The 14,289-nt window shown below is 41.6% G+C and overlaps 1 protein-coding gene across 2 annotated transcripts in view; it reads right to left on the minus strand.

The window, feature by feature from the left end:
* Nucleotides 1-14,289, minus strand: part of LOC5504480 (small subunit processome component 20 homolog) — a 41,329-nt gene that overhangs the window by 20,383 nt on the left and 6,657 nt on the right. For both annotated transcript variants that reach the window (XM_048722629.1, XM_048722627.1), the window contains exons 6-19: nucleotides 11,139-11,355; nucleotides 10,434-10,746; nucleotides 9,888-10,131; nucleotides 8,765-9,203; nucleotides 8,101-8,333; nucleotides 7,844-8,010; nucleotides 6,724-6,917; nucleotides 5,373-5,513; nucleotides 4,691-5,019; nucleotides 3,135-3,741; nucleotides 2,475-2,681; nucleotides 2,220-2,354; nucleotides 1,683-1,954; nucleotides 504-580 (exon numbers count right to left, since the gene is read on the minus strand). In XM_048722629.1, coding sequence (XP_048578586.1) covers nucleotides 504-580; nucleotides 1,683-1,954; nucleotides 2,220-2,354; nucleotides 2,475-2,681; nucleotides 3,135-3,741; nucleotides 4,691-5,019; nucleotides 5,373-5,513; nucleotides 6,724-6,917; nucleotides 7,844-8,010; nucleotides 8,101-8,333; nucleotides 8,765-9,203; nucleotides 9,888-10,131; nucleotides 10,434-10,746; nucleotides 11,139-11,355 — 3,575 coding nt within the window. The remainder of the gene's footprint in view (nucleotides 1-503; nucleotides 581-1,682; nucleotides 1,955-2,219; nucleotides 2,355-2,474; nucleotides 2,682-3,134; nucleotides 3,742-4,690; nucleotides 5,020-5,372; nucleotides 5,514-6,723; nucleotides 6,918-7,843; nucleotides 8,011-8,100; nucleotides 8,334-8,764; nucleotides 9,204-9,887; nucleotides 10,132-10,433; nucleotides 10,747-11,138; nucleotides 11,356-14,289) is intronic.

A 14,289-nucleotide genomic window follows, 5' to 3' on the forward strand; every position in this document is an offset into this window, starting at 1 on the left:
TTATACAAAATTGAAACCTTCAAGATCAGCAATGCAATGTAACGCCAAAGGGGAAGACCAAGCACCGCGCGCGGAACTCGGACATATTTTTCTGTCATTTTTAATGACGTATGCTAGAGGGGGGGGAAGGTGTGCTACAAGCAGTAACTTATTTTTACCTGCTCTTGGCTTCCCATTGAAATCTTATCTTTTAAATGCAGTAGGAATAGGCGAAATGCACTCATAAATCACGTAACTTTTTGAGTGACATAGCTACACCATAATAAACATAGAAATGGCTGTGGTTTTCAAGCGAGCGCGATAAAAATTAATAAAAGCTTTCAATGAAACTAGGCAAATGAAAAGGAAGTTTTTGGCTGATTCGTAAGCGCTGAACATGTTGCTATTTGTTGTCATTATTTTACCATCAAAAGCTGATGCGCAAGCGTGTTTGCCCCCCAAAAGGTGACGTGATTTCTTCTTAGTACAAGTCGCCCACACAACTTGGGTAATAGCAAACTTACTGGTCTGACTTGGTTTTACATCTAGCTTCAGGTTACTCAAGTTGAAATGGAACGCGTTCAGAAGGGCAACAACAATACTGGAATATAATTATAATAATGAACACAACATCAACAAGTTACCAAGCATAGTTTGCAAGAAGACAAGACGCATGGCACAAGTCTGTCAAATAACGGCATAAAAAGATAGGTGTGTCATAGAATGTGCGTGTTGTCCGAATATGTTTTGGTCGCTCTAGGTACTCACCGTACGGCTGTCTTCTGTTTCTCTGTCTGTCTGACTATAACCTTCAAGTACTCACCGCACGGCTGTCTTCTGTTTCTCTGTCTGTCTGACTATAACCTTCAAGTACTCACCGCACGGTTGTCTTCTGTTTCTCTGTCTCTCTCTGTAAAACCTTCAAGTACTCACCGCACGGTTGTCTTCTGTTTCTCTGTCTGTCTCTGTAAAACCTTCAAGTACTCACCGCACGGCTGTCTTCCGTTTCTCTGTCTGTCTGACTATAACCTTCAAGTACTCACCGCACGGCTGTCTCTTGTTTCTCTGTCTGTCTGACTATAACCTTCAAGTATTCACCACACGGTTGTCTTCTGTTTCTCTGTCTCTCTCTGTAAAACCTTGAAGTACTCACCGCACGGCTGTCTTCTGTTTCTCTGTCTCTCTCTGTAAAACCGTCAAGTACTCACCGCACGGTTGTCTTCTGTTTCTCTGTCTCTCTCTGTAAAACCTTCAAGAACTCACCGCACGGCTGTCTTCTGTTTCTCTGTCTGTCTGACTATAACCTTCAAGTACTCACCGCACGGCTGTCTTCCGTTTCTCTGTCTGTCTGACTATAACCTTCAAGTACTCACCGCACGGCTGTCTCTTGTTTCTCTGTCTGTCTGACTATAACCTTCAAGTATTCACCGCACGGCTGTCTCTTGTTTCTCTGTCTGTCTGACTATAACCTTCAAGTACTCACCGCACGGCTGTCTTCCGTTTCTCTGTCTGTCTGACTATAACCTTCAAGTACTCACCGCACGGCTGTCTCTTGTTTCTCTGTCTGTCTGACTATAACCTTCAAGTATTCACCACACGGCTGTCTTCTGTTTCTCTGTCTCTCTCTGTAAAACCTTCAAGTACTCACCGCACGGCTGTCTTCTGTTTCTCTGTCTCTCTCTGTAAAACCTTCAAGTACTCACCGCACGGTTGTCTTCTGTTTCTCTGTCTGTCTCTGTAAAACCTTCAGGTACTGCCTTAGAAGGTTTGAGTACTTGCTCCAAGGCAAGCACCTCGCGATGGCGCCAACTGTAGCTATAGCTTGCGTAAGAATGTTATGGTCCTTAGCAGCGCTGTAGTCATGGAGATAGCTGGTAACTAGGGGCAACATGTAGCTTGTTAAGGTGGCTGGTGTGAGAGTACGGCCCTGGCAGTAAGTCTCTAAGCGGCGCAGAGCTCTAATGCGACGATGAAGCTGGAGATTCATAAAAAGAGAACTTAGTTTAAATGTCCCATACTGGATATGCCACGCCCATGTCCCATACCTGGATATGCCACGCCCATGTCCCATACCTGTATATGTTACGCCCATGTCCCATACCTGGATATGCCACGCCCATGTCCCATACCTAAATATGCCACGCCCATGTCTCATACCTGGATATGCCACGCCCATGTCCCATACCTGGATATGCCGCGCCCATGTCCCTACCTGGATATGCCACACCCATGTCCCATACCTGGATATGCCGCATATTCTCGAAGAAGTCTGCCTCTGGGTCCTTGTCACACAAACTGCGCATGTCTGTGAAGCATGGTCGGTCAAACCGCTGACAAAGGTAGGACAGAATACCCAGGAACTCAAGGCGAGCAGCCTGTACGACAACGAAACGGATCGATATACAATCGAAATGGATTAACATCAAGTCGAAATGGATCGATATACATTAGATATGGATTGATACACATTCGTCATAATCAATATTTGCCCGTACCTCGTTCTTGGCTCTTAGGGCTAGTTTAACAGAGGGCCGAACGCAGTTGACGATCACATCCTCGAACTCAGTCTCCCTGGCCGCCACTCTCCTTATGATGGCATGAAGACCGCTGACCGCGCTGTCCCGGATGGATAGGTCGTCCGTTCGGTGAATGAAGTACAGGCAGTTGTGTAGCAAGGGGAGAAGCTTATCAACCGGGAGGACCTATGGCAAACAAACATTGGTTTAGTTGTCTTCACAGTGGACCGATAAGACATGGTTCGTGTAATAATTGAAAAATTGCAGATAACACATGAATAGCGTAGAACAATCTCTTAGAAATCAGAGAAATTGCCATATATGGTTCTTGGGTGTGTGCAGGATTGGAATAGAGCAACGCTACAGGACGATACATCAACACGAGCGAGAAACAGGAGAACAAGAAGAATGCAAGAGTGGTGCGCTATAGTACTGCAAGTAAAACGCCTTCAAGACACTCGATTAAACGAAAGATTAAACGCTTTCAACGTTCTGAACTGATAAATATGCCGACTTTAAACTGTAATTCAGCTTTGAGGCAGAAAAAGCTGGAATAAACCATATTATCGTCATCATAACTATCATTACATGAAAAGCAAGTAATTTATTATCAAGAGGTGAAGAAAGTATCAAGCTTACTTGTGGTGGAGAAACCGTGTCCTCTTGCATTTCACCACCCTCCACACCAGTCCCCCTCAACACCAAACAACTTGCAGCCGAAAAGGCTCCTACACGAGCCTGGAAGTTCGGCTCCTCGATTCGCTTTGGATCCCATGAGTTCATATCCACCACGATCGAAGCAATGACCTCAAAATGCGGCTCTAATTTTGCGATCTCTTGGAACACCTCGCACAAGGACTGCCTGGAGGTTCTAGCGTTGAGCTGGGAGAAAAGCCTGCCAAGTGGTTTGGAAAACGAGCTCGGACTCTCCACGTTCCGTAGAAGGTTCTGGATGGTCCTTAGCGTATTGTTCTCCGTCTCTTCTCGCTGCCGCATGTACAGGAACGGTAACAAAAGTCTGATCAAAGACTCGGAGTCTTCAGCGGTGTTCACGAAGGGACTGATCTTTGAAAAGACGGACAGCTCTAGTTTCGGGAGAGCGGATCTTTTGAGACCGTTTTTCTTGGAGGATTTGCTGAGGGTCTTGACGGTGGCCCGGAGATGGTCGAGGAGTGAGGAGAGGTGAGGAAGGACGAGCTTGGTGCTGTAGCTTGGAGACGGCGCACAACTGGGGACTTGGATCTCACTAAAAGATAAATATAGGTTTATAGAATACTGCGCAGAGCTGGACTTAGATCTCACTAAAAGATGAATATAGGTTTATTTCTGTACGTGCAGTTTTTGAAATTCGGAACAAGCAGGGTTTAAGATAGTGGCCGGCTACCAGCGATAGCCGGCTGTTTTCTGGTCTTTGCCGGCTCTTTTTTTCTGTATCCCATTCGCATATTTTTAGTATGCAGGCTTTTTTTCCCACCAAAATCCACAAAGCCGGTAAAATCTAGCGGATTTAAAAAACAATTATGAACCCTGACAAGGGCTCTAGTGGTAGCGGTAGCTAGGTATTGATGCTATCAATATAACACAGCACATAGGTGTGGTTAGTTGATTATGTTTAGATCTGACTGTGTAAAGCACCGCGCATGCGTGCTCACTTGGTGTTTTGCTAGGATGGCAAATGGCGACTTGAGAGACTCCCTGAGCGAGGGCAGGGGATTCGTGGGTGCAAAAACTTGAATAAATGCTAACGCAAAATCGCATAAGGAGTATTATTTAGTATTTCAATGATAGCACGCAAGAAATGCGCTATATACGTAGTATAATAGTTTGCGAATAGTGCGCAGTAAACTAACAACAACCTCCCTCAAATATTGATACTAATAATTAATAATTGAATGCGCGCTATTTCTAAACAAAACAAGGATTTTGGAGACTGGGAGCTTGCAAAACAACAATTTCAGCTGTAAACGCTTGTAAAAATGATTGCAAGTGTTAAGGATTAAGCGCTTTTCAATATGATTGCTAGTGCAAAATTCAAACATTAAGCGCTAAAGTGAAGCGTTTTTTTTACTCGTCGAAGCCGCAGTTGTTACCCTTGCTTAATCCCAAATATTCAAATTTGGCACGAGTTTGGTGGACGCGTAATTTCACCAGATTGCAAAGGAAATGCGATTTGCAAGTGACATGCATCATCTTACCTCAGCTCAGAACCAAACATTATCAAATCCGTCACGCCACCCTCCGTCACGCCACCCTCCGTCACACCACCCTCCGTCACACTACCCTCAGTCACATATTCCTCAGCACTAAGGAGATTTTCTGTCATCTCCATTACCATGGTAAGAACAGACTGATTGACATTCACGGCTTTCAGGCAGTCGTAGACGTTACTCATGATTGACGTGTCAGGACAGTTGACGGGTTTCCTTGAAAGTAGGGGGTGGTATCGGGGATTTTTGCTCCAGCAATGGAAAAGCTTAAGTAGAGGGGAAGGGCTTTGAATGGTCTCCTGCGCAAGACTTTCAACCTATGGAAGAAAAGCAAATAAGTTGTAGTTGTATAACCGTATATAACTTCCATCGGTTATACTGGTCCGGCAGGCACAACAGAGCTTGACTACAAATCAAATGTGCCCAGTCGGGACCTCCGGTTTAGTGACCTTATCCCAGAAGAATGGACTCACTTGTGCCATAAAGTCAAAGCATGAAATATGAAAAATCCCTAGCCAGGATGAGGCAAACCATGTTAGCACAAAAGTACAACAAAGAACAAAAAGCACTGATGTTGAATTTACACCCGAAATAGTTTATCGTCCCTTCTGGTTGGCTAAGACACACTAAATAGCTCTTTGTCCCTTCTGATTGGCTAGGAGACGCTCACCTGTGGCCATACAGCTGCCTTAAGTACGTCCTCGCACACTGTGGAGAAATCGAAGGCCGGCAGCATCTCAAAGAAGTCCACGATTCTAATGATGGCGAGCTGTCGTATGGACTTCAGCAGCGAGATGTAACATGGGTTAACCTGAAAATGATAACAACATGCAGAGAATACCTGTCAACTGTCATTTTGTCATCCCAGCAAAAGTGCACTCATTTACAGCGGCTGAAGCTATTGTGATGTTACCAAATGGATAAGTTGATAATGGCGGATGAAAATGCACATGGTGATAATGCGGATGGTAATGGTAGTGATTTAACGATGTTGTTGATGGTGACGGTAATGATAATGATATTGTTGATGATGACGGTGATGATAATGATGATGTTGTTGATGATAACAGTGATGAAAATGATGTTGTTGATGATGACGGTAATGATAATATTGTTGATGATGACGGTGATGAAAATGATGTTGTTGATGATGACGGTGATGATAATGATGATGTTGTTGATGATGACGGTGATGAAAATGATGTTGTTGATGATGACGGTAATGATAATATTGTTGATGATGACGGTGATGAAAATGATGTTGTTGATGATGACGGTAATGATAATATTGTTGATGATGACGGTGATGAAAATGATGTTGTTGATGATGACGGTAATGATAATGATGTTGTTGATGATGACGGTGATGAAAATGATGTTGTTGATGATGACGGTAATGATAATGATGTTGTTGATGATGACGGTGATGAAAATGATGTTGTTGGTGATGACGGTAATGATAATGATGTTGTTGATGATGACGGTGATGAAAATGATGTTGTTGGTGATGACGGTAATGATAATGATATTGTTGATGATGACGGTGATGAAAATGATGTTGTTAATGATGACCGTAATGATAATGATGTTGTTGATGATGACGGTAATGATAATAATGTTGTTAATGATGACGGTGATGAAAATGATGTTGTTGATGATGACGGTGATGAAAATGATGTTGTTGATGATGACGGTAATGAAAATGATGTTGTTGATGATGACGGTAATGAAAATGATGTTGTTGATGATGACGGTAATGAAAATGATGTTGCTTATGATGACGTTGATGATAATGATGATGTTGTTGATGATGACGGTAATGAAAATGATGTTATTGATGATGGCAATGATAATGATGATGATACGGCGGTTTAGCAGAGTAAAAACAGACACAGAGAAATCATCTCGAGGAGATAGAAGGTTTCGCCAAAGCCGCTGAAGTCTAATAAAATGGAAGACACCAATTGCAGTAACGATATCAATTTCTCAAATCGTAAAGGATAACACTTTCCATGTAGTACCTGATCTCTATGCTGTAATGCGTGTGCGCATGCGTAGAGGAGCACAAGGCAGATGTGCAACAGATGGGGGAGGAACCTGCTGACGGCCCCGCCCAACTGGTGTAGGATCTGCCCCATCATAGTGAGGTAGCCTTGTTGTATCTTTAGCGGGACGACTGCGGATAGGTCAACACTGTCAGGAGGCACGCCAACCTCTGAAAATGCACATTAAAGAAGGTTACTCATGTCGCCCTTTTACACTACTGCATAAAAAACAAAGGATATTGCTTATCAAGTAACAGACTTCATTCGTTGTTTTTAAGTTTTCTTCCAAATATTTAGTAAATAACCTCTTTCTGGCGGCTGGGATATCGGCGGATAATGCCCAAGAATGAGAATCGGTACTAAAAATAAACAGTTGGCCGAGAAGCGAAGCTTTGAGGGCAACTGTGAGATTTTGAGGACCATTCCTCATCCGCGGACATTATCGGCCGATATCACAGTGACCCAAAGAAGAAGTTTATTTATTTTATATCCCAGTGACTACACTGAAAATGCGAAAAGTGTTTTCTGTGCGCGCTGACGTGCACTGGAATGACGCCACGAGCGCGGGCTGTTATTTTACCATTCGCGAAAGATAAAAATCCATGCAACGCATGCAGACGAAGAGTGAGTTTTAACTGCACAAACATGTTTACAGGACAGATATCACTTTGGCTGGACTTTTTTGACTGATATTTGTCCTGTGAAAATGGGAACGTAACCCGTATTGACCAATGAGCGGCGGAAAAATATATCACTGGGATATAAACCGATATATTTTCGAATGCAATTCATACACTCTTACAGCCAAATACGTTGTTGTGCGACCTCGGCGAATCCAAAATCCTTGTCTCGTTTGAGAATAGCGCGTAGTCAGACACAAGCTTTGGGGGCGGTTTGTCTGGTTTTGATTGTTCGGTTTGATTGACAACACGCTATTCCCAAACGAAGAAAGGGACTTTCGATTCTGGGAGGTCGCGCAACAACAAATTTGGCTAAAATATTTTTATTTAAAGAGAGCTGCTTAAACGGTGCTAAAAATCTACCAAGCTATTCTAAAGAAAGATCCGTAAAGCTAAGAATTGAAACAACTGTTTACCTGAAGAGAAATGCTTGAACGGAGCGAGAATCAAATCCATGAATACAGCCATCTCTTCAGTTGGGCAGCTCGCGAGAAACCGCAGTACAACAGCACGACGAGCACCGATTCCTGCTTTCCCAGAAGTCCCTGCACCAGTCCATCGCTGCATCTTGCCGTAGAGGATTCTGGAAAATTTAATAGCTTTTGACTTCGAAAATCCAGGTGCACATAATACACAAGCTCGCATTATACATGAGTTAATATGTTCCACACACCTTATCACAATCGGCATCAGTTCTTCACGGTGGGCTGGATCTACCACAGCCATCCCGTCATCCACAGTGAACAGCGCCAGTTCGTCCCGGAAACTCTCGTCTTCCAGCAGCTTGTTCACATGATCTCGGTATGGCTCCATATATGGAAACTTGTACGTCAGTAGACAGGCGACCGCAAGCTTCTGTACAGCGGGGTCACGATGTGTGAGCATGCTCAAATAGATTTTACGAACCTGTAGTGCAAGAAAAGTATTCAATCTTTGGTTAGGAACTTGTGGGATGGATAAATAGATCGGTTTGATAGCCACATTTGCAGTGTAAAACTGGGTTGCAGTGGAGGTCAGTTTAGGAGACAAATTTACAGGAAAGCTGTAATGGCAATGTACTTTGTTTTCTATTGCATTTAGAGTTTAAGGAAGGCCCAAAACACACAAATACTTGCAATGATCGCCATAAAGTGGCTGTTTTTCACAAGCAAAGATAAAAAAAGGATAGCCTTCTTGCTGGGTCTTATCGGGGCTAATTCGGAAATGTTTTGTTGTGGAATATTAGATCTATGGCGTTCACCCTCGCCTCAGTGCCCATCGGCCTTTGTGTGCGCCACAGAACTTCCAATATTTGAAAACAAATTATTTCCGAAAAAGAGGAAAATAATGGTCCATACCTGTGTCTCTTTAGCGAGGGCTCTAGGATTATGGAACAAACCAAACAAGTTCAGATGGGCACACAGGGACTTTGTTGCTGCTTTTCGATGTCTCTTGTTGTCGGCCTTATCAACTCTTCTCCCTGATGCCTCGGTTTGCTGGCGATTTTTCCTTACACTATCATCTCCTTGATCAAATGGTCTTCCTGTGTTATTGCCGCCTTGATCGAGCGGTCTTCCTGTGTTATTGCCGCCCTGATTGAGCGGTCTTCCTGTTTTATTGCCGCCTTGATCGAGCGCTCTTCCTGTGTTATTGTCGTCCTGATCAACCGGTCTTCCGTTGTCAATGTCATTCAATGTGCCTTCAGTTTTCCCTTTGTCCTCTGCTGGGCTTGGGTGTTCTGTTCTGCGGACGTCTTGTGTAGGGGCTGTGTTTTCATCTGAGGACATGTACTCCGCTCTGAAGGGAAATATCCAATAAGTAAATATCAAAAAGAAAAAAAGTTGAAGATAAATTATTAGAAGAGATCTCAAAATATTAATCTAATGCTATATTTATTTATGTACTAAGACTTCAGTCCAACCAATTTCTTATTATGCCACGACAAACCAAATTTGGGGTTCTGCTTCAATACAATACAATACAATACAATATATATATATATATATAATGATGGTTGAAGGCTTTCATAGAAAGTGCTCAATACTCGAAAGTAGAGCGGTGTATAGTGTTGGTTTGAGAAAAATACAAACTACATAGGTTTCCCTACAGGTCTGTTTCGTGGTTGCCCACTCATCAGGGGATTATTATATTATTATTATATATATATATATATATATATATATATATATATATATATATATATATATATATATATATATATATATATATATATATATATATATATATATATATATATGCTTTTTCCCCCTCTTAGAACACTGTATGTTGAGAAATTCCACATGCATATACTTCCAGAAATTAATGTTTGCTAGGATTCTGCTTAGCACCATCACATAAAACCCCCTCAGAAGAGGTTTCCACCAGGCCATCTTAGGCTCTCTTAGACCATTTAGAATAATATCAGCCCTTGATGGATATACAATAGCTGCTTAATCATTTTAATTAAACTTGCTCACTTACTCAATAAACCTCAATAGCAGAGGCACAATGTCACGTGATCTGATTTCCACCACTCCTGGGAACTCTGCCATGGCCTTCCATAGTAGGAACCGGAAGTTAGTGTGATCTGTACGGTTATCCTCCCGTGGCCCGACTGCTACCGAAAAGAGACTGGTGAAGAGGGAGTGTAGATCATCTGCTGAGCCCGCAGTGTAGGAAGGGGTTTCAGCGGTCTCTGAGGGTTGAGCGTGCCTGAGGTATTTCTCTGAGAACAAAACAAAGGACAATAAATAGATAAGATAGCAACCTGCATAATGGAGGCTGAGGAATACAGACATTGTTGTAATAGCTCCTATCAAATTTGTGATTTCCTATAACGGAAATCACAACCTAATAAGAAATAAAAAACAAAGAACAAAAAACAAACACATAAAAAAAAACAAATAACAAACAAATAATAAATAAAAAACTGCTGTATAAAACTTTATGTTGCTAGGCAAAATATATGTCTGTAATGACAAATGATACAACTTTGATGGCTGCCTTATCATCTGCCTATCAACACACCTGCTTCATTTGCAGCCATTTTCAAATGATCACGAAACACTTCCCAGAAGATCTTGACGTTCTTTCCTTGCGCATGGGTCTTGATAACCTCGATGACAGGGTCCCAAATCGGACTAAAGTTCAGGTACAACTGGCCTAACAGGTAACGTGCTGTGACATCATGGTAGAAATCTGGAAGGGCGTGGTGGTAGGCAGAGCTGTAGGTGAGTTTGCGCAGCCGTACCAGCTTGTCACGGTATTGGTGGAAAGAAGGGGGTGTTTGCTCCGCATCCAGGCAAATCTCAAAAAGTTTACATTGGCCAGGGTTCGGGCTCTGTTGAATAGAAATGATAAATTACAATTATCATAAACAACTTTTACATTGGCCAAGAAAGGGTTGTGTTGGGGATTCCTTTATAATAATAATTAACATTATAGACTGACTCTGTTGAGAAGAGGTTTCCACATAATTTTATTTTTTTTAGTCTAAACCCCATAGTTATATTGATTGATGTATGACCATTCTCACATTTTCACAGTATATCTTTATATAGCTCACATACAGTGACCATATCCTATACCTCACAAACAGTGACTGTATCTTATAGCTCATAAACAGTGACTATATCTTATAGCTCACAAACAGTGACTAGATCCTATAGTTCACAGACAGTGATTATATCCTTTAGCTCACAAACAATTTCTAATGCAATTGGTTTTACTTACATCTTCTGATGGAGTGAACTGAAATTGCTCAAAGGCACTCAGGATCTGTAGGGTGTTGAGCCGTACAAGGTGTGCTGGGTGTGATAGGTTAGACGACAGCAGCGGATACACCTTCTCTAGGTTGTCAGTCGACAGGAGGTGCTTGTTACCATGTGCTTGGGCATGCGAAAGTATGCAGCAACACATCTGGAGTAGGTGCACATTGTTTGGAGATACTCTGCAGATGTATATTCACTAGTTATTTATTTTTAGAGACTTAAAATTATACACAACACAATATAAAACAAACAGAAAAAAGCTTGAAGAGTGGCAAGCAAACAGACTCAAAGTTCCAGGGAGGCGAATATAGAAACTACAATAATGAACTAGGGTTTTCTACAGTAATAATAATAAAAATGAGCAAAACTAGATGAACTATATGTTTTAGTATTAACAGCAGTTCAACCTCAGAGGGCAGCATTTTTGATACATTGTCTGTGTACAAATAGGTTGGGGTAGAGTAAGCAGTCTTGTGTAATCTTTCAAATAGGTTGGGGTAGAGTAAGCAGTCTTATGTACAAATAGGTTGGGGTAGAGTAAGCAGTCTTGTGTACAAATAGGTTGGGGTAGAGTAAGCAGTCTTGTGTAATCTTTCAAATAGGTTGGGGTAGAGTAAGCAGTCTTGTGTACAAATAGGTTGGGGTAGAGTAAGCAGTCTTATGTAATCTTTCAAATAGGTTGGGGTAGAGTAAGCAGTCTTGTGTAATCTTTCAAATAGGTTGGGGTAGAGTAAGCAGTCTTATGTACAAATAGGTTGGGGTAGAGTAAGCAGTCTTGTGTACAAATAGGTTGGGGTAGAGTAAGCAGTCTTGTGTAATCTTTCAAATAGGTTGGGGTAGAGTAAGCAGTCTTATGTACAAATAGGTTGGGGTAGAGTAAGCAGTCTTATGTAATCTTTCAAATAGGTTGGGGTAGAGTAAGCAGTCTTGTGTACAAATAGGTTGGGGTAGAGTAAGCAGTCTTATGTACAAATAGGTTGGGGTAGAGTAAGCAGTCTTATGTAATCTTTCAAATAGGTTGGGGTAGAGTAAGCAGTCTTGTGTACAAATAGGTTGGGGTAGAGTAAGCAGTCTTGTGTACAAATAGGTTGGGGTAGAGTAAGCAGTCTTATGTAATCTTTCAAATAGGTTGGGGTAGAGTAAGCAGTCTTATGTAATCTTTCAAATAGGTTGGGGTAGAGTAAGCAGTCTTATGTAATCTTTCAAATAGGTTGGGGTAGAGTAAGCAGTCTTATGTAATCTTTCAAATAGGTTGGGGTAGAGTAAGCAGTCTTTATGTAATCTTTCAAATAGGTTGGGGTAGAGTAAGCAGTCTTATGTAATCTTTCAAATAGGTTGGGGTAGAGTAAGCAGTCTTATGTAATCTTTCAAATAGGTTGGGGTAGAGTAAGCAGTCTTATGTACAAATAGGTTGGGGTAGAGTAAGCAGTCTTATGTACAAATAGGTTGGGGTAGAGTAAGCAGTCTTATGTACAAATAGGTTGGGGTAGAGTAAGCAGTCTTATGTACAAATAGGTTGGGGTAGAGTAAGCAGTCTTGTGTACAAATAGGTTGGGGTAGAGTAAGCAGTCTTATGTACAAATAGGTTGGGGTAGAGTAAGCAGTCTAATGTAATCTTTCAAATAGGTTGGGGTAGAGTAAGCAGTCTTATGTACAAATAGGTTGGGGTAGAGTAAGCAGTCTTATGTAATCTTTCAAATAGGTTGGGGTAGAGTAAGCAGTCTTGTGTACAAATAGGTTGGGGTAGAGTAAGCAGTCTTGTGTACAAATAGGTTGGGGTAGAGTAAGCAGTCTTATGTAATCTTTCAAATAGGTTGGGGTAGAGTAAGCAGTCTTGTGTAATCTTTCAAATAGGTTGGGGTAGAGTAAGCAGTCTTATGTACAAATAGGTTGGGGTAGAGTAAGCAGTCTTGTGTACAAATAGGTTGGGGTAGAGTAAGCAGTCTTGTGTAATCTTTCAAATAGGTTGGGGTAGAGTAAGCAGTCTTATGTACAAATAGGTTGGGGTAGAGTAAGCAGTCTTATGTAATCTTTCAAATAGGTTGGGGTAGAGTAAGCAGTCTTGTGTACAAATAGGTTGGGGTAGAGTAAGCAGTCTTATGTACAAATAGGTTGGGGTAGAGTAAGCAGTCTTATGTAATCTTTCAAATAGGTTGGGGTAGAGTAAGCAGTCTTGTGTACAAATAGGTTGGGGTAGAGTAAGCAGTCTTGTGTACAAATAGGTTGGGGTAGAGTAAGCAGTCTTATGTAATCTTTCAAATAGGTTGGGGTAGAGTAAGCAGTCTTTATGTAATCTTTCAAATAGGTTGGGGTAGAGTAAGCAGTCTTATGTAATCTTTCAAATAGGTTGGGGTAGAGTAAGCAGTCTTGTGTACAAATAGGTTGGGGTAGAGTAAGCAGTCTTGTGTACAAATAGGTTGGGGTAGAGTAAGCAGTCTTATGTAATCTTTCAAATAGGTTGGGGTAGAGTAAGCAGTCTTATGTAATCTTTCAAATAGGTTGGGGTAGAGTAAGCAGTCTTATGTAATCTTTCAAATAGGTTGGGGTAGAGTAAGCAGTCGGGTAGAGTAAGCAGTCTTATGTAATCTTTCAAATAGGTTGGGGTAGAGTAAGCAGTCTTGTGTAATCTTTCAAATAGGTTGGGGTAGAGTAAGCAGTCTTATGTACAAATAGGTTGGGGTAGAGTAAGCAGTCTTGTGTACAAATAGGTTGGGGTAGAGTAAGCAGTCTTGTGTAATCTTTCAAATAGGTTGGGGTAGAGTAAGCAGTCTTATGTACAAATAGGTTGGGGTAGAGTAAGCAGTCTTGTGTACAAATAGGTTGGGGTAGAGTAAGCAGTCTTGTGTAATCTTTCAAATAGGTTGGGGTAGAGTAAGCAGTCTTATGTACAAATAGGTTGGGGTAGAGTAAGCAGTCTTATGTAATCTTTCAAATAGGTTGGGGTAGAGTAAGCAGTCTTATGTAATCTTTCAAATAGGTTGGGGTAGAGTAAGCAGTCTTGTGTACAAATAGGTTGGGGTAGAGTAAGCAGTCTTATGTAATCTTTCAAATAGGTTGGGGTAGAGTAAGCAGTCTTGTGTACAAATAGGTTGGGGTAGAGTAAGCAGTCTTAT

This window comes from Nematostella vectensis, chromosome 15, assembly GCF_932526225.1.
Source record: "Nematostella vectensis chromosome 15, jaNemVect1.1, whole genome shotgun sequence".
Lineage (NCBI taxonomy): Eukaryota > Metazoa > Cnidaria > Anthozoa > Actiniaria > Edwardsiidae > Nematostella > Nematostella vectensis.